This window comes from Scardinius erythrophthalmus (assembly GCF_964197995.2).
Source record: "Scardinius erythrophthalmus genome assembly, chromosome: 16".
NCBI classification, from domain to species: Eukaryota; Metazoa; Chordata; class Actinopteri; order Cypriniformes; family Leuciscidae; genus Scardinius; species Scardinius erythrophthalmus.
Window position 1 is genome coordinate 32,495,528 of NC_138236.1, and position 25,652 is coordinate 32,521,179.

General features: G+C 39.1%; 1 protein-coding gene and 1 long non-coding RNA gene across 6 annotated transcripts in view; one reads left to right on the top strand and one right to left on the bottom strand.

Moving 5' to 3' along the window:
• The window catches only part of LOC308704238, a 146,880-nt gene that overhangs the window by 38,538 nt on the left and 82,690 nt on the right, over nt 1-25,652 (top strand). The gene's annotated exons all lie outside the window — the stretch shown is intronic.
• Nucleotides 3,109-16,746, bottom strand: LOC308704485 (uncharacterized protein). 5 transcript variants are annotated; one of them, XM_081388843.1, is made up of 11 exons: nt 16,666-16,746; nt 15,849-15,964; nt 14,894-14,959; nt 14,702-14,782; nt 13,371-13,424; nt 12,539-12,604; nt 12,347-12,427; nt 10,025-10,078; nt 8,614-8,712; nt 5,179-5,257; nt 3,109-4,420 (listed from the first exon to the last, which is right to left on the bottom strand). In XM_081388843.1, the coding sequence occupies exons 2-9, from the start codon at nt 15,882-15,884 to the stop codon at nt 8,698-8,700; spliced, it is 453 nt and encodes a 150-aa protein (XP_081244969.1). In that variant the 5' UTR covers nt 15,885-15,964; nt 16,666-16,746; the 3' UTR covers nt 3,109-4,420; nt 5,179-5,257; nt 8,614-8,697. The 5 variants fall into 5 exon arrangements, with proteins under 5 accessions (XP_081244969.1, XP_081244971.1, XP_081244970.1 ...); XM_081388844.1 differs by having other exon boundaries at nt 4,408-4,420; nt 5,214-5,257; XM_081388845.1 differs by lacking the exon at nt 13,371-13,424 and having other exon boundaries at nt 3,109-5,257.

A 25,652-nucleotide genomic window follows, 5' to 3' on the forward strand; every position in this document is an offset into this window, starting at 1 on the left:
TTTGCCCTCACGCCAGTACACGTCGTCATCAGAGAAGGGATGTTGCTGTAATAGGGAGGGGAAGTTTTTAATTAAAGATTACATGGATTTCTTAAAAAAAAATGAAGTGCACCGGCTGTATATGTAAATATAATAAAACACAGAAAGGTGTCAGCATTTAACAGATGAATGTAGCATTACCTGTTTCAGGACTAGCAAAATAATGGCAACTTACTCTCTGTACCGTCAGTGATCTGCAAGATAGCAGAAGTAGGTGATGAGGATGGTGGTTGCCCTCTTTTGCGCTCACTGTGGATTGGCAAGTCCTGGGCTGATTAAAAAGTCATTTTCACGGAATCCCAAAAACTTCTACACTGGCGAGCTAACTTTCTTGGAGTGCGGGTAGAGTGTGTCGTCTGTCATATCCAACGACATGCTTTTACATGGCAGTAGCTGCTGCAAGCTGTGTCTAATGACTGATGGCAACCAGTGTTAAGGTGCAATACCGACACCACCTTGTTAGGATGTCATCCAGACACTGGCGCTGGATTATTTATGTGCCATTTTATCATATGTGCACTATTAATTTGGAACATTATGATTATCGGCAATACCAGTTTATTCAGACACCCCAAATTAACACAATAACAATATTTCATTTTTTAAATATCATGTTTATCGCCATGTAAATACTGCAATATTCAATAAAATAAATAAAGTCACCATGAAATCAAAATTGACCATTCTTAAGGACTCTTTCTGGTACATCCTTTACACAACTAATCCAGGATCATTCTCTTTCCTGCTGTGTGTGGTAGGTAGGATTCTGTTTCACACAAATTCATCAAGACAGCAACGGCACAGCTGATTCTTCACAACATCAACAGAGACCATGCAGGATGAGTCTGTGGTCGTACTTGTACTGATGTGGTCGAGGAGACGTGGGTCTGATGGGTATCTGGTTCACATTACCAGTACAGTCTCACTCCCCTCTCTGCTCATGCACTCTCTTACTGTTTCATAGTGTGCACACCTGAAGGAATAATTTATTTGTCATAGCATCTGAGCTCACCAGGAGAGTTGTAGTCAGACTAGTTGTAGTCAACCAATATGGGTTTTCTACTGCCTAATAGTGACATAAGTGTATCTACACATACTATTTCTAATACAGAAAATGAGATGGACATGGCTTGCTGTTGTACTCTCAGTGGGAATGAGGAGTTCCAGTGCAAAGAACTACATAGAGATATAACATAATGATTGTTTCATATGAAATCTCAATTCCTGCTTGCATGATGGAAGAAATTCTATCTGTGCATCAGGGAAAAGAGCAGTGAGTTTTAGCTCCTCCTGTTCATGGCTGAAACAGGATTTCAACTGATTTGGCTGGGCTTGCTTGACAGATGTTCTAGGCTCTGGGTCTCGGTGTCCGGTTTAATGGAGCGGTTTGGAAGCCGCCCCATCCCGGTCCCAACAATGAGTCTGAATCGGCCCCCTGTTCCCGCACAGGCCATTCAGAGCCGGTGTCTGGAGCCAGTCCGCTCTGCGGTAGAAGTGATATGGGCTGCCGGTGTCTGTTTCACTAGCCCTCTGCCTTTACATGAGACATGCACCATTATCTGATAGAGTTTCTGAAATGAGCAGCAGATGCCCTGCCTGGAGGCTGTGGATCTCTATCTCTCACACACACACACACACACACACACACACACACACACACACACACACACACACACACACACACACACACACACACACACACACACACACACACACACACACACACACACACACACACACACACACACACACACACACACACACACACACACACACACACACACACACACACACACACACACACACACACACACACACACACACACACACACACACACACACACACACACACACACACACACACACACACACACACACACACACACACACACACACACACACACACACACACACACACACACACACACACACACACACACACACACACACACACACACACACACACACACACACACACACACACACACACACACACACACACACACACACACACACACACACACACACACACACACACACACACACACACACACACACACACACACACACACACACACACACACACACACACACACACACACACACACACACACACACACACACACACACACACACACACACACACACACACACACACACACACACACACACACACACACACACACACACACACACACACACACACACACACACACACACACACACACACACACACACACACACACACACACACACACACACACACACACACACACACACACACACACACACACACACACACACACACACACACACACACACACACACACACACACACACACACACACACACACACACACACACACACACACACACACACACACACACACACACACACACACACACACACACACACACACACACACACACACACACACACACACACACACACACACACACACTTGTTTTTGTGGTATAGAAGGACACTGATGCCCAAACAAGTTTGGTGGTGGTATATGGGGACACCCCTTTCCCAATGCCCTACAGTGATGATACAAATATCAAAAATTTTGTTTTAATCTGCAGATCGCAAATCTGACTTCAAATGTTCTATACACACAACAGAACAGAAAATATTACCATATGATATTTTGGTGGTACACAAGGACATTCCCGCCCATCCTAAAATGTTCCCGCCTATGACATAATTGTGATTTTTGGGGCCCGACTTGATTATGAGGACACTCTTTTTACAATACACTAAATATGTCATTTCAGTGGATTACAGGGACCAATGTGTTTTACTGGTACATGACCACACACACACACAAACCTGACAACACAGTGTATTACCAAGACTAAGGTGATTTAAGAGGACTGGATCTTAAACACAATACACAACTGCATAATCCAACATTATAAGGACGAGTGTGTTTAATGGTACATGCCCACACACACACACAAACCTGACAACACGGTGTATTACCAAGACTAAGGTGATTTAAGAGTACCGGATCTCAAATACAATACACAAAACAACTTGCAACATTACAGGGACAGAGGTGTTTTAGAAGTGCTTTAATTATGACTTCAATAATATCATCATAAACATTGAGTTTTTTCAGTTTTACCATGTAATACAATCATGACATACCATTTTAAGGGGAAAGTGACATCCACAAACTTAAAAACATGGTCAATAAAACTTGCACAACTGTGTGATCTTTCAGAAAGCATACAGTATCATTACTGTTTTGACATATTAAAATGACAAGCAGATGAACCATTCAAAACTTCGAAAAGATTGACAAAACAGCCCTTGGAAACAGGCACAATTTAAAGACGTCATTAAACAGGCTTTGAAATGTATAAAATGAACTCACTCAACATGCAATAAATGCTGCAACATGTAGAGAAACCGACTTACAAGGGACGGTTTACCTAAAGACAATTCTGTTATTTCCAGAAAATGTAAACAGAATTGTCAAGTTTCAAAGCAGAATTACAGAGATAACAGGAAAAGTATTCAACAAAGTTAGTTTGGGCTGTACATCAGCTCTAGAAGAGTATAGTGTCATTAGAATACAACTATCATTGTAAGTACAAAAGCTCTCATGTGTTTAGAGATTACTAAAGCATGTATTATTCTGTACAGAGAATGAGAGTGAGGCAGAAATTGAAAACCCACGGAAAGGATCCTCAGCGGTCTTACACTGCTGGCATTCAGTCAGTGTGGCCAGTTTTCCTTTGGTTATACACTCACCTAAAGGATTATTAGGAACACCTGTTCAATTTCTCATTAATGCAATTATCTAATCAACCAATCACATGGCAGCTGCTTCAATGCATTTAGGGGTGTGGTCCTGGTCAAGACAATCTCCTGAACTCCAAACTGAATGTCAGAATGGGAAAGAAAGGTGATTTAAGCAATTTTGAGCGTGGCATGGTTGTTGGTGCTAGACGGGCCGGTCTGAGTATTTCACAATCTGCTCAGTTACTGGGATTTTCACGCACAACCATTTCTAGGGTTTACAAAGAATGGTGTGAAAAGGGAAAAGCATCCAGTATGCGGCAGTCCCGTGGGCGAAAATGCCTTGTTGATGCTAGAGGTCAGAGGAGAATGGGCCGACTGATTCAAGCTGATAGAAGAGCAACTTTGACTGAAATAACCACTCGTTACAACCGAAGTATGCAGCAAAGCATTTGTGAAGCCAGAACACGCACAACCTTGAGGCGGATGGGCTACAACAGCAGAAGACCCCACCGGGTACCACTCATCTCCACTACAAATAGGAAAAAGAGGCTACAATTTGCACGAGCTCACCAAAATTGGACAGTTGAAGACTGGAAAAATGTTGCCTGGTCTGATGAGTCTTGATTTCTGTTGAGACATTCAGATGGTAGAGTCAGAATTTGGCGTAAACAGAATGAGAACATGGATCCATCATGCCTTGTTACCACTGTGCAGGCTGGTGGTGGTGGTGTAATGGTGTGGGGGGTGTTTTCTTGGCACACTTTAGGCCCCTTAGTGCCAATTGGGCATCGTTTAAATGCCACGGCCTACCTGAGCATTGTTTCTGACCATGTCCATCCCTTTATGACCACCATGTACCCATCCTCTGATGGCTACTTCCAGCAGGATAATGCACCATGTCACAAAGCTCGAATCATTTTAAATTGGTTTCTTGAACATGACAATGAGTTCACTGTACTAAAATGGCCCCCACAGTCACCAGATCTCAACCCAATAGAGCATCTTTGGGATGTGGTGGAACGGGAGCTTCGTGCCCTGGATGTGCATCCCAGAAATCTCCATCAACTGCAAGATGCTATCCTATCAATATGGGCCAACATTTCTAAAGAATGCTTTCAGCACCTTGTTGAATCAATGCCACGTAGAATTAAGGCAGTTCTGAAGGCGAAAGGGGGTCAAACACAGTATTACTATGGTGTTCCTAATAATCCTTTAGGTGAGTGTATGTGCCTTAAAATGTTCAATTACAGTTGTAACTTCAGCATTTGACCAGCACACTTTTTGTCCTTTCCACAAGGTTTTCAATTCCTGCCTCATGTTCATTCTCTGTACAGAAGAATACATGCTTTAGTAAACTCTAACTATATGAGAGCTCATGTACTTACAATGGTAGTCATATTCAGATTTAAACCTCAGGTACCTTGAGGAACTTCAGTGGTTTCTCGATAGGCATCTTCTGAACACCTGTAGGAAATCAGTTATAGACAGATCAGAAACTCAGATGTAACTCAAACCTGCATCTAGAACTTAAAACTGGTTATACATCTGATCTCTAAAAATTACATTTCAAATGACATTCAAAACATTATTCTGGAGATGGAATGTTGTGTTAAACATCTCCTTTTCAAAGTTTTTGACCAACATGAACATGATAAACTTATTGGTTTGGTACTGATTCCATTCATTTTGTTCTAGAAAAATTGTTATTTATAATAATATCTGATTATTGATAACTGATTTTTACAATTAATGGCAAAAGGAATGTTTAGAAATGTAATTTGATATTATCTACTGGCACACTATAGTATGATATATATATACATACACTATGAACAATTCTAAACGCTTTTGTTTTTGCCCCCATTTTTCATGAGCTGAACTAAAAGTTCTAAGACTTTTTCTATGTACACAAAAGGCCTATTTCTCTCAAATATTGTTCACAAATCTGTCTAAATCTGTGTTAGTGAGCACTTCTCCTTTGCCGAGATAATCCATCCACCTCACAGGTGTGGCATATCAAGATACTGATTAGACAGCATGATGATTGCACAGGTGTGCCTTAGGCTGGCCACAATAAAAGGCCACTCTAAAATGTGCAGTTTTGTGTGGTCTCAGGGGGTCTGGAAACAAGTCATTATCTGGTGTGACCATCATTTGCCTCACGCAGTGCAACACATCTCCTTCGCATAGAGTTGATCAGGTTGTTGATTGTGGCCTGTGGAATGTTGGTCCACTCCTCTTCAATGGCTGTGTTGGATATTGGCAGGACCTGGAACACGCTGTCGTATACGCCGATTCAGAGCATCCCAAACATGCTCAATGGGTGACATGTCCGGTGAGTATGCTGGCCCTGCAAGAACTGGGATGTTTTCAGCTTCCAGGAATTGTGTACAGATCTTTGCAGAATAGGGCCGTGCATTATCATGCTGCAACATGAGGTGATGGTTGTGGATGAATGGCACAACAATGGGCCTTAGGATCTCATCACGGTATCTCTGTGCATTCAAAGTGCCATCAATAAAATGCACCTGCGTTGGTTGTCTATAACATACGCCTGCACATACCATAACCCCACCATGGGCCACTCGATTCCCAACGTTGACATCAGCAAACCGCTCACCCACATGACGCCATACACGCTGTCTACCATCTGCCCTGTACAGTGAAAACCGGTATTCATCCGTGAAGAGAACACCTCTCCAAAGTGCCAGACGCCATCGAATGTGAGCATTTGCCCACGCAGGTCGTTTACAACGACCAACTGCAGGTCGAGACCCCGATGAGGACGATGAGCATGCAGATGAGCTTCCCTGAGACGGTTTTTGACAGTTTGTGCAGAAATTCTTTGGTTATGCAAACCGATTGTTGCAGCAGCTGTCCGGGTGGCTGGCCTCAACGGTGTTGGAGGTGAAGATGCTGGATATGGAAGTCCTGGGCTGGTGTGGTTACACACGGTCTGCGGTTGTGAGGCCGGTTGGATGTACTGCCAAATTCTCTGAAAAGCCTTTGGAGACGGCTATGGTAGAGAAATGAACATTCAATTCACGGGCAACAGCAGGTGGACATTCCTGCTGTCAGCATGCCAATTGCACGCTCCCTCAAAACTTGCAACATCTGTGGCATTGTGCTGTGTGATAAAACTGCACATTTTAGAGTGGCCTTTTATTGTGGACAGCCTAAGGCACACCTGTGCAATAATCATGCTGTCTAATCAGTATCTTGATATGCCACACCTGTGAGATGGATGGATTAACTCGGCAAAGGAGAAGTGCTCACTAACACAGATTTAGACAGATTTGTGAACAATATTTGAGAGAAACAGGCCTTTTGGGTAAATAGAAAAAGTCTTAGAACTTAGATCTATAATTTTGTTCAGTGAATATAACTGGCTTAAAACCATTTTTCTTTGGTGAAAATACTAACGTAAAATTGCACTACAATATATATTGGTTTAAAATAATAATAAACATGTTCATAAACACAAACTTGTTATGCTGGGTACACACCAAAAGATAATCAGGCTGATTTTGGGCTGATTTCCCCCTTCTGAAAATCCTAGCTGTGTCCCGATTATCTTGATGGTTATAGATTATCTTATCAGATTTTCCCTTGGTGTGAGGTGTGTTAAGAGTGTCCGAACCTGATCGGAAGAACGTCAGAGCCGACCTGATCGCGAATCGCAAATATTCAACATGTGGAATATTTACGATCAGAAATCCTGAAATGTGGGGGGAAGCCCGAGGACAAACACGCGCATGCTCTGGAGATTATCACGTGAAAGGAAACCATATCCAATCAGAAAGCGAGATGAAGGAAGACGGAAGCATAAGAAACGCAGTCATGGCGCAGCACAAACTGAAATTGATGTGGACAGCAGAGATGGAGGATCAGCTTGTTGATTTGTGGCGCAAATGTTTACACAACGTGTTGTGTAAAACATTTCCAAACACTATCATCGCAATTGCTTCCTGCATATCGTCCGCCATGCTTATTCTGAGGTCTCTAGAGTGTTAACAGTCGAGACTCTGGTTGCATGGTCTTTAGGGTTGGGTATCTAGAACCGGTTCCAAAATGCCAAAAACCGGGGATTCGATAAGTCGCGCACACTTCGATTCCGCTTATCGATTCCTTACTTTGGTGATGCTCACATGCGCGAGGTGAATGGCAGTGAGCATTTGTTTACAGTTGTATTGATCTGCCAGGACCTGCCTGCCGCACATGCGCTGTACGTTATATTTACGATGGCGGAGCGCAGCAGACTTTCGAAAGTTTGGTTAAGCTTTTCAAAAAAAGATGAAAATACAGCGAATTGTATCACATGCAAGAAAGACAAACTAGAGCCGCATAATTCTGGATAAAATGAGAACCAGTTTTGTTTAAAATAGAGATCATGAATAAATACATCAGACAATTAATACGAGTCGAGTCTATAATTCCTTAAAGTGTTATATATATATATATATATATATATAGTATATTGTAAATTAAGATGCATTGTCACAGTTTTACTGGTAATAGCCTAAATGTAACAAGAATAAAAGGTAGAAAAAAGTATTTGCTCTCTTTTTTCTCTCCAATAAATATTGGAATCGAAACCAAGAATCGTTAAGAACCGGATTCGATAAGCAGAATCGGAATCGTTAAAATTTAAACGATACCCAACCCTAACGGTCTTTTCACATCATGGCACACCACACACTATATGAGCAAAACGGTTAAATCTAGGATTTTTTGTCCTCATGTTTGTGGTCCATCACATTTTGAAAATCTTATAAGATGTAAAATCTTTTGGTGTGTACCCATCATTAGTTGACACATACCAACATTACTGGAGACGCCTGCAGCTCCAGCAGGAACATCACCTTCAGAACCGCTTTCATCAGGATCACTGGCATCAGAGTCCGTCATACTGATCTCATCTTAAAGAAAAAGAGACATTTAAAACAAGAACATCTTCAGTTTAACCTGTATTGAGAAGTCATTTATGAAACATGACAAATGGCACCGTTTAATAATAATAATCATATTAATAACAACTATAATACTTCACTAAGATCACTATTATTAGAATTATCGCCTAGACAGTGATATACTAATACTGTCAATGAAAAATTAATATTTTATAATGAGTATATTATTTTACAATAAGAGGTTATAATACTTTCTTATTTTCTTCACTTAAGCTGTTATACTGGCAGAAACCTGCAGTTTAAGTGAAAACAGGTTTATAAACGCATCTTATTGAAAAATTGTATTACTACAAAAAATGTGGATATAATGCGAATGTGAAAATAGAGAGTAACTGGTGCTGGTTGCGTTCCCAAATGCATGTTAAACTTATGGCACATGCAGAGATGGAGTTCACTGCATTCATTCCCTGTGAAACGAGGCATGGAAAAAGCCAGATCATGAGCTGATCGAGCGAGCAAAGTGTGCTCTTCAGTTTGAAACACGCAGCACAACAGACTACAGACTTACTTTCTTATCGTCTTTTGCGATTTGATAAGGGCATTGAGCCATATTGTGCTTTTGATTTTAGTATGTTTGAGAGATGCTTTACCAAAGCAATTGCGCAAAACACAAAGACAATTTATGTTATTATGAGGCGTAAAAATATTTTCGGTTCTTTTGGTTCAAACTGTGGAGGGACAGATTAGACTGTGGTCGGTCACTAGAGTAAAGGTAATTAATGGTAACACTATGAATTTTACTCCTCCCAAAAATGCCAAATAATAAACAGGTGAGAGCGTATTTTAGGCTATATGACACGTTATAGTGAGATATGACAGCGCTTCTGCAACACGCATCACTGCAGATGAGTAGCTGAGGATCTCTTCAGCATGCTGATGCACAAAATACAAACTAAAAATAAATTAAAGTAAGTCGCAGATGCTCAACACACAGTCATCTTCATTAAAAGTAGTGAGAATAAATGATTTTACCAGTGCTGATGCTACTCTCTCTCCTATTGATCTTAAAATTAGCTGATGATACAAAAAATGCTGCTCATAGCGGTAGCTTTCGATGACGTGAACACCGTTAAATCTGATATAGCGCGGGAATTGAAGATCGGATTTATGTCCGTTTTGTGAAGACACATTTATGTGGCCAAGTGTAAATGGAATTGTTTTGACAATGAAATGACCAGGTGTAAAACAGCCCCAAAGATGATGTGAAAAAGTTCTTTCTAGACTAGCATTTCCTAAAATGATGCAATGCTCTTTTTATTACCATCTCAACACAGTCTTGATCCTCCAATGATGATTGTTCCTTCTCAGGGCTCACCTGAAAGCAAGGCAAAGAAAGAAAAAATAAACATCTATTAGAGACAAAGGATTCAGAGATTCTCCAAATGAAGCAGCACAGATACTTGACTCCATTAACACTGACTGATCACTGTCATAAAACATAAAATTAAAACATTACATTATCAATGATATACTTGAGCAAAAGAAGGCTGATGACGCCAAACTAATTCAGGTATGATGGGACATTTCAAACCACTCAGTATTAATACTGATCAAATTAATGAGATGAATAGTGACTTAAGATTTAAAACACTGTGACATAAGTTGTAATCAAGTATAAAGTTAAAACCCTATAAATATATGGTCATAACCAATCAGGGATGCATGAAAATAAATGCTCATTGATGTTATCGTTGTCAATCCGATAAGAAAATTAGGCCGCTATATTAACACTAATAAATAATGGATTTCTTCCTTCAGCTTCAGATGTGCGCTGTTCACCGTGATGGTTTTGAAATGTTTGAATCACAAATCTGTGAAATCAGCGCATTGTTACAGGGAGAGTTCGCTTGTGGAATTGTAAGTTGTAATATTTTTTATTTTTGTTATATATCTGATTTATCTCATATAGGATGCATTTGGCTGAGTTAATGAGTGCTACAGTAAACACTTCACTGTAGGCCACACCGGTGGTCAGCAAAACATTAATTATGATTGGGACTGTCATATATACATAACACTATAATGAGCAAACTATTGCATTAAAAACGTCGTGAATTCTTTGGGTTTAGTTGCTGTGTTTCAGCGTGTTGTCCTGGGAGGAGCGCATCCACAACAGGAGTTTCACTATGTAATAGTTGATTACTATTAATAATAGCTCAAGTTAATCTGTGCATGATTTTGTGCAAGTATAAGTTGTAATATTGTGTTTATTTTGTATAAATATCTAATTTATCATATATAGGTTGTGTTCCGTTGAGCTAAAACCATCTAACAAAGCCTCAGGTTTAGGGGTGTTCCTTCAGCTCTTTAGGCCATTTCATTTTAAGTTTAATGTTGTCTAATAACATTTTAATTTCATTTGATTTATTATTATTATTATTATTATTAAGGCAATAGATGTTTTGGTAAAACTTCACAATACATATGTTATTGCATTAACTAACATGAACTAACAGAGAAAAACTTTTGTTAATGTGAGTTAATAAAATATGTGAGTTCATGTTAGTTCACAGTGCATTAAATTAACAGATACAACACTGGATCCTAAAATGTCTTGGAAAATGTTGAGATTAACGTTAAGTAAGATAAACATGAAGTAAATCATGTAGAAGTATTGTTCATTCATTGTTAGTTCATGTTAACTAATACTAACAAGATGAAACCTTTTTATAAAGTATTGCCATTTTTTTATAAAGAAAGTTGGAAATATGAATGTAAAATTTATTTTAGAAGCTAAGAAACCTTACACTGGTTCAAACTAGGCCACTACTGTATATGTTTGATTTATGTTGAAGTGTTTGGGACATTGGCTTTAAAGTCGGCATGAAATGGAAGTTGAGATTGTCATTTTTTCCTTGTTGTGATGTATATCCGAGTGAAACTGCTTCTGAAATTAGAAAAAAATGTAGGGCGGGGCTTGATTTCGTCCTTCGGGAATTGATTGGATCGTTGGAGGTTGGGCGTTGCAAACAAAATGGAGGCAGATTTGAATGCCAGTTTACATTCAGTTGTGGAGGATTTCTCTCCAGCGGACTCCCCCACCGTTACCCTCACATGAAGGATTTTTCTATTGAGGAGCCCAGCGACGAGAACAAGGACAAGCAGCTAAATTTTCAGGCAGGAATCAGACCATATTTATATGAGCCTCCCGCGAAACGAGACAAACACCGATAGCCGCACCCTCATGGGCTCTGGCCGCACCCTTTCGCCATGGCACATGACCAAAAGAGAAGAGAGGTCGTTTTCAAGGGGGGAGGGAAGGGTAATGTATTTGATTAAAGATTATAAGGGTACATGAATTTTGAAAAAATAATGAAGTGCACAGATAAATCATTTATAATAAACACTACAATATTACATATAAAAAGAAGATTTGTCAAATTTGATTTCATGCCGACTTTAAATGATGTGCGTTTCGTTTTTGTAATCAGGCTTTCAAAGTATATCAAATTTTGGATTTAGATTCATCGGCTAATATATCAGATATCGGCTTTCGAATATAAAGAATGATCAGTTATCGGCCCAAATGTTCATATCGCTGTATCCCTAATTTGACTTCCAAAAACAAAAAACAAAACAATACCTTCTGTACATCTCTGGCCTCTGACTGGGACGGGGACGGACTCTTCATTTCGAGAGTGGAGGGTTCAACCTCACTGAGAGTCTACAAAACATAACATTAGACATGAAACAGTGGTGTAAATGTGTGAACACTAGATCTCACAGATGTCTCTGCTTCGTTTGCTCGTTCTCTTCCAGCACAACTCTCACTTACCTCGTCTAGTCCCACAGTCAGAGCAGCACAATCACTGCCTGATGACCACTGGCTCTTATGGCTCATCTGAAAATATGAAATTAAGCGTTACATACAGAAACACTTCACCTAAGAGTTTAAAAAAAGCATTATAAATGGAATATATAAAGGATAATGTACAGTCAGTCAGTAATTAATACAAAATAAACTGACAGGATAATAAGGGTCCTGATACACAGCTACCTATCAATAAATATTTGCACATGAAATACTGATTTGAGATAATATACAAGATTACAAAATAGTTAAAGTTTTCAAATCAATATTTAAATGCTACCACAAGGTAATGTTCACGGCTTTTATGCATCACATTACATGTGTTTTCATTACAGTGTGTCAGGTTGTGTGTAGCTTTACACCAGTTTTATGAGGACACCCTTTTATGAGGACATCATAAGAGCATGTTACTGATGTTTGACTTGACAGAAGAATCTCAGTGTGTTGTGTAAGTTTGACAGAATCCTGGTCTATGAGGACACAGTTTTATGAGGACATCATAAGAAAATGATCCTGATGTTTGACTTTGACTGAGTGTGTTGTGTAAGTTTGACAGAATACTGGTCTATGAGGACACTAGATTTACTGGGACACTGGTAACTAGATACATTTGGACGGCACTGAGTTCAAGTGTGTGTATGTATGAGAGTGATACGAGACATTGCGCCTGTGCTAGATGTACAGTAAGTGATCGTGACTCACTTCTTACACACACAATCATAATTCAGTGACTGATAACTGTGGCAAATAATCTGTTTCTGAGGAAACAGAGTTATTACATTAACTTATTGGATACCTTTAGAGTTGCTGTATCTTGTTCAGGTTTCATCTGATTCTTCAGAGTTATCATCTGAAAAAAAAAGTAGTAAAAATATATAAAAAAGACAAATAAATAATAATTTTAGTATCACTTATTGAAAGCCAAACAGAGGTTGCTATTTTTTACCAACTTCTTCAATGATTATATTTAATCTGACAAGCACAAATAGTTTTCGCTATTGGTATTAGCCACAATGAGCTGTGAATTATGGGTTATCAGTATCGATCCTAATATTCCATGTGTGTCCCGGTAAATCTAGTGTCCTCATAGACCAGGATTCTGTCAAACTTACACAACACACTGAGATTCTCCAGTCAAGTCAAACATCAGGACATTGCTCTTATGATGTCCTCATAAAAGGGTGTCCTCATAAAACAGGTGTAAGACACACACACACTTGACACACTGTAATGAACATGCATGTAATGTGATGCATTAAAGTCATGAACATTAACTTGTAGGGCTGCACAATGTATTGCTTTATCATTCATACCCATCTGTGGTAGTGACATTGCAGTACAGGCCTCTGTGAAGTCAGGCTATGTAAAGACTCTGCCGTGTTATTTTACAGTTGATTACTCAAGTTCTGTACCTAAATGCTGTTAGACTTACCTGGAATATATGAGGCATTGTTTATTTCACATCTTTGTTCATTTTTTTTATCTCTGCTTGCAATTTATTATTTTCTATGCAGATGCAAACCCCTACAAAATCACACCAATCATTCTAGAATGATTAATTATTTCCAAATAGAGCTATTCAAGACATCTGGTGAAATTGCTTTTCATATTGAAAAACTTTTGTTAATGTGAGTTAATAAAATATGTGAGTTCATGTTCGTTCACAGTGCATTAAATTAACAGATACAACACTGGATCCTAAAATGTCTTGGAAAATGTTGAGATTAACGTTAAGATAAACGTTAAGTAAATCCTGTAGAAGTATTGTTCATTCATTGTTAGTACATGTTAACTAATACTAACAAGATGAAACCTTTTTGTAAAGTGTTGTCATTTTTTTATAAAGAAAGTTGGAAATATGAATGTAAAATTCATTTTAAAAGTTAAGGAATCTTACATTAGGCCACTGTACTATTATGTTTGATTTATGTTGAAGTGTTTGGGACATTGGCTTTAAATGATGTGCGTTTCGTTTTTGTAATCAGGCTTTCAAAGTATATCAAATTTTGGATTTAGATTCATCGGCTAATATATCAGATATCGGCTTTCGAATATAAAGAATGATCAGTTATCGGCCCAAATGTTCATATCGCTGTATCCCTAATTTAATTTCCAAAAAAACAATACCTTCTGTACATCTCTGGCCTCTGACTGGGACGGGGACGGACTCTTCATTTCGAGAGTGGAGGGTTCAACCTCACTGAGAGTCTACAAAACATAACATTAGACATGAAACAGTGGTGTAAATGTGTGAACACTAGATCTCACAGATGTCTCTGCTTCGTTTGCTCGTTCTCTTCCAGCACAACTCTCACTTACCTCGTCTAGTCCCACAGTCAGAGCAGCACAATCACTGCCTGATGACCACTGGCTCTTATGGCTCATCTGAAAATATGAAATTAAGCGTTACATACAGAAACACTTCACCTAAGAGTTTAAAAAAAGCATTATAAATGGAATATATAAAGGATAATGTACAGTCAGTCAGTAATTAATACAAAATAAACTGACAGGATAATAAGGGTCCTGATACACAGCTACCTATCAATAAATATTTGCACATGAAATACTGATTTGAGATAATATACAAGATTACAAAGTTAAAGTTTTCAAATCAATATTTCAATATTTAAATGCTACCACAAGGTAATGTTCACGGCTTTTATGCATCACATTACATGTGTTTTCATTACAGTGTGTCAGGTTGTGTGTAGCTTTACACCAGTTTTATGAGGACACCCTTTTATGAGGACATCATAAGAGCATGTTACTGATGTTTGACTTGACAGAAGAATCTCAGTGTGTTGTGTAAGTTTGACAGAATCCTGGTCTATGAGGACACAGTTTTATGAGGACATCATAAGAGCATGTTACTGATGTTTGACTTGACAGGAGAATCTCAGTGTGTTGTGTAAGTTTGACAGAATCCTGGTCTATGAGGACACAGTTTTATGAGGACATCATAAGAGCATGTTCCTGATGTTTGACTTTGACTGAGTGTGTTGTGTAAGTTTGACAGAATACTGGTCTATGAGGACACTAGATTTACTGGGACACTGGTAACTAGATACATTTGGACGGCACTGAGTTCAAGTGTGTGTATGTATGAGAGTGATACGAGACATTGTGCCTGTGCTAGATGTACAGTAAGTGATCGTGACTCACTTCTTACACACACAATCATAATTCAGGGACTGATAACTGTGGCAAATAATCTGTTTCTGAGGAGCACTGGTCGCATGGCACTGCTTATGCATGGAAACCCTGAACTCACCTTTATAATGATTGCTGAATCTGCCCTGGAGCTCATCTGTGTCTGTAAACGGCATGTCCTCTTCCAGATCTTGATCTTCTCCTTCACTGACTCACTTCAGCCATCATCCCATGTGTCTGCGCGCATAGAAAAAGACTCTCACGACCATTGCATTTCATTTGACATATTATTCAAAAAGCTTGTTTTAAATAAATTGATCAATTATGGTAAACAGCATTCAAGTTATTTTAATACTTTATTATATGATATTTAAGGAATATGTTAATTGATAATAACTATTCATTCATAGATTTCATTCACAATTAATATTATAGGCAATAATAGTGACAGTATTAATAAGACTGAATCAAACAGAGTTCTAATAATATTCAGAGTAGCCTATATTTTATTATAGTCAGGAGTAATAAGAGCACATATTTGTGTCTTAATGTGTTTAAAGCAAGCATAACTGTAGTAATATTAACAGTAGCATATCAGGATACTGTACTGGGTGAAATAGCCTCCCCTTCACATACTGAAACGTTAGTCATGCCAACGCGTTATTATGATGGCTAGACTATTTTATGAGATCAGAAAAGGTAGCAGTTACAAATATAGTGCAATCGAAAACGAGTTTAAAATGACAAGCATCGCTGATTCCCTCATGTCAGTCTGTAAACAGAATCACTAACTTATAGGTCCGCTAGCACGGTTAGCATCACGCGCTAGCTGCTTTCTAACTGTAAAACGAGCAGCGAAGAGCATACAGAACATGCACAAACAAGCCAACCGGACCCACGTGCTATTAGAGAAGCAATTAAACAACATTATAACTTACCTTTTGGATAACAGTTGCCTTCATCAGGTCCACAGATGTCTTCTCAGGTGCAGAGTTTGTCCAGTCCAAACAGGAAATGACGTGACGACGAATGACTACACCTCTGATTACGTTGTACTTATCATAATATAAACGGGATTTTATTTATTTATTTATCATATATTTAATGCACAATTAATAAATTACAGGCAAAAATACTTAAATAATTAGTATTTTGCATTAGTTGCTACACATTTTAAAGCTGATTGAAGCTCCGCCCACTGGCGCCATCTTGTTTTCGCGATCTCCCGCCTACCGGTACCGATCTGACCAATCACTAAAGCTGATTGAAGCTCCGCCCATTGGCGCCATCTTGTTTTCGCGATTTCCCGCCTAGCGGTATCGATCTGACCAATCACAGGCCCCAAATAATACACTTGTGTGAAAGATGCAAATTTTTGATGACGCGGGTGTAATACCAGGACCTGGCTACAGGGGCGCACTCTCGAAATCAGGGATACACTGTGTATGGTAAAATTTCAGGGTTTTGTGGTATGTAAGGACATGGCGCCAAACTTTGAGAGGGAGCGTCTGGAACGTAGTAAATGACATCTACGCTGTCGGATTTATGAGGACATGGCCTCTGTCCTCATAAACCCAAATGTCCCCATAGTGCTGGTGCGTATTCAGGTCAAAAGTCCTCGTAAACCACAAAAACAACACACACACACACACACACACACACACACACACACACACACACACACACACACACACACACACACACACACACACACACACACACACACACACACACACACACACACACACACACACACACACACACAACATTATGCACAGGTGAATTGTTGTTTTGATGTTAAAATACTTGACAACATTAGCTCAGCCATTGGTGTGAGTTTGGGGCGGATCTTTCTGTTTGGCCAATGGCTTGGTGGCATGTTCAGAAAATATTTTTTGCAGTGTCGTACGGTAAAAAATTAGTTGTAGGATTTACTTGAAACAATTTTCACTCAAAAATTGCTACTAAATTTCATAAATAATTACAAAGAAACAGCAAGTTGTCAGGGTATTGGTGGCTGCAGTGAAATGCATGATGATGGAGAATTCAACTAGAACAATATTTAGTAATAAATTCTCAGGAATACTCAGAAGAATACAGGAAATATATCACAACCACATAAACTCAAACAAATGAGAACCGACAACGGACTGAACCGACTGGGAGTATAAATACCAGGTGAACATAATGACAGACAGGTGGAAATAATATGTAGCCATAGGAAACAAACAAGGACCTTATTATTAATAAATAAATAAATAAATAAATAAATAAATAAATAAACTAAACAGAGCAGAGCAGGGAAACAGGAACTAAAGGAAACAAACCAGAAAATCAAAATAAGAGTCCAATGAGCCGTGACACAAATGACACATTGAATTAAACCTGAATTTTGTAGAAAGACTGAAATAGAATTTTCTTGTAAAGCCTTCAACAATGCTTGTTTTATTTACAATTTGTTTTATAGTCTATATTCTTTTTGCACTGCTGTGACAAACCACAGCACCATGTAAACAAAATGATTTGTTAGTTTCTCTGGGTGAAGGCAACAAACAAAACTTGGAGTGAATGGAGTAATCACGAGTGGGCATTGTTTTAAATCAGGAACTCGGTGAAACTAGCAGGAGGAAGTTTGGTGTGATGGAAGCAATCAAAACCAATTACATGCGTTGCTCAATGACACAGAAACAACAGAGAAACAGAGAGCAACATCCTCTCTGTGTCTTTCAAAGGTTTTGTACCTGTTTGTGATTCTCTTGTGCATGTGTTTGAATGTTTTTTTTGCGGAAAGATAGCTCCTCTTACTACTTTTGCAGCTTGATTGAGTGATTATATTTGTTAAAAACATGCCCACACTTTCCCAATCTGTCTCTTGCTCTTACAGTGTTTTTTTTTTTTTTTTATTAAAAATACTTTCTTGAATCCCAGTTGCTTAATAAGAGGAGTCTCTTTCAGTCATGTGTAGGTTGATTTCAATGAAAAGTGTAACATTGTGACTTTTAAAACATTGATCTGTTTGGGTGTCTCGTCAAGTGAAGTCGTCACCTTTATTTATATAGCGCTTTTTACAATACAGATTGTTTCAAAGCAGCATTACAGTGATAACAGGAAAATAATGCAACAAAGTTTGCTAAGAAAACAGCGTCATAGTCCAGCTTAAGTAAGTTCAGTGATGGTTCATTTTTGTTGAAAAAACGTTATTAATTTAGATCATTTATATATAAAACCATTCTGGAGAAAACCATGGTGTCATCGTCCAGCTCAGTTCAGTTCTCATATAATGAAATCATATTTTTGTGGTAACCAAGAAATAAACTGATGCTGATCTAGAGAGCTTCATTTGTATGATATTCCTCTACTGTCTTATAGAATAGTCTACTAAAGAATATAATTTTCTAATATAAAATATTTCCAGTTTCTTATTTTTTCTCATTACATTCTCTTACATTTAGGCTCTGGACAGACTTTCTTTCAGTTTACTGCACACAGATTATATATTTTCTTAAATCATTGAATTATATTTAACTGAGTAATAAATATATGATCAAATAAATGATCAGAAAGAGTGTGTGAAGAGGCATGATGTTAACATACTGTGTGCAAGTAAGTGCCAGATTTACTAAACAGGGCAAATTAGTGTGAGAGCACAAAACCAAAAAAGCGATGACAGGAGTGGAAAGTTCTGTGTGTGATCAACTGTTTATTAAGGGTGCTGTAATGAAGTAGATAAACTGTCCACCACTGGTTAAGACATACATGACTGTGTCTACAAGGATGCTCGCAAATTCGGCATTTTGACACATAAGTGTGTGAATTTGAATGTTCAAGCCAAAAAAGGCATCCAAAAAGTAATCAGTTCAGTACTCATGCACTGTATATGAGCTGTGGCTGTATGTGTGTGTGTTTCAGGTGTGTGCACTCAGAAACACTTATTGCACATGAAGGGTTTACAATCATTTGGTTTTAAACCGTAAGGCTTAAAAAAACCTATTCAAATGATAAGTTTTCGTAGCCGCGATAGAGACGATAATCAGAAATCTCTACCAGCTGACAAATTTATACTGGTTTATTGTGTCTACCGGTGTATTTCCCACCCCTAATGACAGGAGAGGATCCAGGAATCCCCAGGCTGTACAATTAAAATGGTCCTGAAAGATAAAAGCGTGTAGTGGTAATGAAGCCAAAAATTTGTGATGAAAAGAGCTCCTCCCTCTGGCCGCCATTCTCTCTGGTGTCCATTATTGGTTTTGAGGTCCAGGCTGACGGGCCGTTTGGTGGGATATGGCCCCTCCCGTGGTGGAAAGGCCTGTCAGGGCTTTTTCCTAGAGAAGCTGCAATGAAAAGACGGGCTGAAGAACCTCCCCTGACAGCAACATAGTGTCGGCCCAGATCCGGCCCACATCTGGTACACATGGATTCCACACGGCCCACATGTAGGCCGGATCTAGGCTGACAGACACTATGTTGCTGTCTGGGTCCTAGTGTCTGCGGAGCGTCCCACCAGAGGACTGTAATTAAAGACCAGCCTGCAATTCAGCCATTAGCTCCTTTCATTTGCTGCCTATTGTTTATATCTTTCATTCTTTGATTATCTCACTTTCTTCCATCTGTCCTTATGCCACCATCTTCTATGGGCCTCTCTCCTTATCTCACACATCTAATCTATATTTCATGAGCACTGGAAACTGATGCATATTAAGTGGAGACATGTTTCTAAATGGCCCTGGTTCAGGCCACTGCCAGGCATCATATACAGGAATCTTGGCTTCCCTATTTGGCAGAACTCCTTCATGTCTTTTACACCCCTAAGAGTTGAGTGTGTGTTCTGTTTAATGGGTTGGAAAACAAGCACGTAACTGTAAACTCTTTACTTTCATTAAGCATTGTGGCCCAGACGTGTCTCAGACATCAGACACCTTACACCTTTCAGATGTCTCAGACGTGGATGGGACAACTTGCTGTATATTCAGTGTTTTTCATACTGCAGGGTGGCTGTGTTCCTGAGCTGAGCACAATAAGTGCGAGAAGCACTAATGAACTCTGTTTCAGTGCTGTGCTTCAGTTTCAGTAGCGGTTCAGTTGAGGTCAGCTCATGTTGGGTTAGAGCCGGCGGGATTGGGGGGGTTCTGTCTCCAGCCCAGTCGAGAGCTGCTGATAGTCAAAGGCACTGCGGTACATTCATCTGGATATTTATGACTGGTAATGCAACACTGCCCAGCATGGAACAGTTCTAAAATATCAACTTTCATTAAGCAGAGATGGGAAACACCGTAAGCAAACCCAATCCAATCAGGAAGGATGGTAGTGTGTTGCAGTTGTGTTGGGGAAAAATATGCTTCACGTGGCTTATTGTGGTCTGTGACACCATTTTTTTTTTGTTAGAAGAACATGTGATGACAGGGCGTGACTCTTCAACAGAACCATTTCAACTCTAATAAAAAATAAGTCCAAAATGGAACTAGTTTAAGATGGACAATGATGAGCTAGTACTAGCTCAAGATGATGAGCTAAGTATTAATGATGTTAGACCAGCTTGACTGTGTACCCATGTTAAAACCAGCAGGAAAGTAGTTTTACTGGCCAGAGTATCTGGTCCAGTCTAAACCCACCCCTAAACTGTACAGTTTTTTATGAAACTTTAGAGTATAGGATTTATCTAAAATAGATGATTCAACAGTAGTAGACTGCCATGGGAAAACTGCAGTGGCTTTTTGTTTACAAAATGACTGACCAGCAATACAACGGCATCAACTGGTCATTTAACCCTCATATTATGTTCAAATTCTGCATACAATCTTGTTGGAGTAGGTCAAATTGACCCCAACTGGATGCAATACAAATTTCCAAAAATCACACTTTGAAAAAAAAAACAACAACAACCGGTAGGTGCAAACAATTAACTTTTAATATCAATACTTTTCACTCATTACAAAGAATACATATCTGAATTTATGATTAATAAAAATGTTGTTGACCACTATATTTAAGACGGCCCCTCCCCCACACATGTGGGATGTTTGCCATTAGACATTTATAACAATAGTATCTTAGTCTAAAATAAATGACAGAGCAATAGATAGATAGCAAAATATTCTCCATCTGTGACGTGGTGTCAAACTATAACGCACACCCTGATTCTTTCTGTATGTTTTTATGTGGGTTTTAGAAATTGAATTCAAATCAAATATTGACATTACTGGCCAAATTTCTTCTGAATTAGGATGTCTACTTCATAAATATTATGAAAATTATGGAAATATATGGTTCAGATCGCTTAAACCATACTATTTGAAATGAGTGCATCCTTATATGTTACTAGTGGAGCCTGAATGTCCTCTAGTGGAAAAGTTTGGTACTGCAGCCAAAAAATCTTACTGCAAGTTCATTTTTTAACATATCAACCTAAAATTTGGCACATAACTTGTTAAGATCTTTGGTTTAGATTTTTTTTTTGTAGTTTTAGAGTCGAAAATGATTTGTAAAATATACTTTTTATATACTTATATAACTTTTTTTTATAATTTCAACTTTTTTACTTATATAATAATCTGACAAGTGTCCCCTTTCAAAAGACACCAAACTTAACTTTGTGCACCAAAGTATTAAAGAACAAATTAAATTAATAAATGACATTTTTAGATCTATGCTCAAAAAAGGGACTAACAGTTAAAAGCTAAAACAATTTTTTGACACTGGCATTTCAGAACTAGAGTTAAAGAGCTCTGACATACAACACATATTTTTTATTTTTTTATTTTGGGTCTGTACAGTTGCTTTTGAATAGCTGCCTATATGGGTCAAATTGACCCATGAACATCAAGATCATATAAATGTTCTGTATGCACATTTCACAACACATCAGCATGTTGAAACTTTGCATGCATTTTCTACTACTACCCTTGCAAACTTTGGCCAGTTCGGTGATTAGATTTGTTCTGACAATTACAGTCCACATGAACAGACAGCAGGTCTGAGACAGATGTAGTGGGTGCTGTGGTCCTTTGGCTACCCAGGACCAGACTGGGTTGGTCGTATTCTGGTTTGGCCATGGATGAAATTGCAAGCTGAGCTCCTGTGGTGAAGCCCAAGACTCTCCAGATTCATGCCGTCAGTAATTCCCTCCTGTCTCTGTCCTGTGTTCTCTCTCATCCTCATCCCTCCATCACTCCAGCACAGTATTTGTGTTGCGGTCATGGGTCAATAAACATCAGAACAAAAATGAAATGGGCTGAAGAAAGAATACAAAAAAAAAAAAGCAAGAGAAGCTCTTTGAGTGAAGCGGGAGATGGTTTTGAAATTAAACTAAAGGGAGGCCATGTTTCTTCTGCAGGATGTGGCAGTTTAGCATGTATTATGTTCATATTTCATGTCTTATCTGTCCATATTTCCTCTGTTATTCTTGAAAGCAGGAAGGACTCCAGATGTGTGTGTTTGTTTTAAGGACCCTTGTTCAGTGTCATCTTGTACATACATAGATTTCAAACAGATGTTGCTTGTTTCGTCAAAAACACAAAGAAAATAAAGAATAATCTTTTTCAGATCAAACCCAACATAAGTCAGTCCAATCCAAACTCGGTCCAAATGCGACACAGTAATCTGGCCTCATAAGAAACCATTACTGACTCGTAATTCCCTGGTAACCCAAACACAGAGTAAACTGTGTATAAACTCGTCAGATCTGGTTCCCTCGCACAGTAAACACACACAAGCACGCACACGGTGAGGTCAGGCGGTGTAAGCAGGCCCCATATGAACCTCACTGTAGTGCCAGGCCTTACACCTCACAGATAACAGGCCATTTTTATGAGCTGGTCTCGCAGGGACTTTCCACTCCCGGCTTTCATACCCTGCTGTTACTGATGGGGAGAGAAGCCCAGTGGGGGAACTAACTTCACTCCCCTGACGGGCTTCTGCCCTGCTGTGGGAGGCGTGTGGCCATTTGTGGCAATTGTGCGAGCCTAGAATTTGATAGGCTCTTGATAAACTGTAAATTTGTCTTTTTGCTTAGACGGCATAGCCTATTATGTAACAGTTGAGCTCATGTTGATCTCAAATTATGGGGCCAAACATTTGATGCTAATTTTGATTAGATTAACTTGAAATAAGCAGATGTTTTGTTGTAGATGTTCCCTATCCGAAGGGGTTTATTAAAACTTACAGATACAGATACAGATAGAGATACAGAGAAGTAATATAAACTGAGCTGCAGGCAACTCATTTAGACCTTGTGTACAATAACAAAGGAACCGTGGATGTCAAAAAATCAAATTGACACAATTTCTCGAGACTTCATCATTTGTCTTTTTTTGGACATGTGTTATTACTGTGGGGGGAGTTAAGGGAACCAAAAGAACATTTGGTTCAGAAGAAGTGCTTTCATAACACAAGAGACTTGACTTCTCAGTTATGTTTCTTTTTTTCTGTTAGAATTGTGTACATTTATTTTTTTTTTTATTATTTTTTTTTTTACAACGGTAAGAGTAAAGATGAATCTTGTCTGGATAGCTCAGCTCGACTGTTGCTCCTAGACATCAATGAGGTTAGATTGAGCTTTAGAATCTTAAAGTGTTTCAGAGATCTCCAGAAGAGATGTAACAAATTTGGCTAAAATGTACCCATACATACAATTCACAGCAGTTTGCAGATCAAATGACCACTACTGGCAGTAAAACACCAACGTTTCACACAAATTATGATTACAGTCATCGTGGCTTATTGCCTGAAGGTGAGTCTGCTCCGAGAGCTGACACTGAATTGCGCTCAGCTCTCTGAGTCCATCCAAAATCCGAACATATGGGTTCATGAATTATAGGCTAACTCTAGCTGTGAATTAGAGTATCTGAGATTATTACGGCCATTGTTGTGGTCCCCGTCCCCAGCGTAGCGGCAGTGCTATGCTGTGAGGGAGGTTTAATGATGTAGTGCTGTTTTATTGGGTTATTAAGTGTCAGGGCTATTAACCTTGAGATAATGTTGAATTAGAGAGTTGAACCCAGGCATGCATTTGGTGCCTTGACGTTCAGGCTCTTTGCAGAGTGCATTTATCTTTATGTGTAGGATTCAAGCAGCCTGCCCTGATCGGAGGACAGCGTTGGGGGAAGACAGATGCAAAATGTTAATAAGGTGGTAGAGATGATGGTATGCTAATGATTTTTGCGGTTTCTCACTTTCTCATCCTCATTCTCGAGCCACCGTGGCATTTTGTAACCGCTGTGTTTGTTCAGACTTCACTATGGCTTGGATCTAAACCTTTGTAGCTCTTGTGAGGTGCATTCCAGTCGACAGCCGCAATAAAAGGCTAATTTGTATGCTGTGAGACCCTCTGGAGGGCTGATCTGGCAGCTTAGAGAAACTGTATCATGAACAAACACAAACAATCATGCATGTTGTCGCGTCCCTTTATAGTGAAAAGCTAGGAGAAAGTTGCATGGCAGTCACTTAGGTTAAATCATAGCCAACTCTCAAAACAAACCTTGTCGTTCACCATGAAACTGGTTTAAATGGCTGTTTGCCATTTGCCCACTGGAATGCTGATGTAATCCGGGCAGAACATTTACCGCGGGTTAAATTTGAGAGTCTAATTATTGCTGAATACAAACCCGAGGTCAAGGAAAGCTCAGTCTTTTTCACTGAGGCAGCAAGCTCAAGACTCTCACAGATACGGGGCATGTTCAGGCATGTCGTCTTGATGAAAACCTCTTCTTTGTTGGCCTGCAATGTCTTTTGCATTTGTGTGGTCCAAAATATATTTCCGTTCCCGTGTTTCCTGAGCTTGTCTGTAAACCCAGTGACTGAAAACATGTGCCTCATCTTTTTTTTTGGCTCCATGACAAATTCTTCCAACCCACCCACATAACATAATTAATCTGTATACACTTTTTGGATCTTACAAGCAGCAAAAACTACACTGGTAGTCAAGTTATGG

What these genes read in the sequence shown, in the direction of transcription:
- LOC308704485 (XM_081388841.1), bottom strand. Translation starts at nt 15,884, where the DNA reads ATGAGCTCCAGGGCAGATTCAGCAATCATTATAAAG. An exon ending in AGGCCAGAGATGTACAGAAG is followed by an intron (nt 13,425 to 14,701) that starts GTATTGTTTTTT and finishes TTTTTTTTTCAG; the next exon opens with ATGATAACTCTGAAGAATCA. An exon ending in AGGCCAGAGATGTACAGAAG is followed by an intron (nt 10,079 to 12,346) that starts GTATTGTTTTGT and finishes CCTTGCTTTCAG; the next exon opens with GTGAGCCCTGAGAAGGAACA.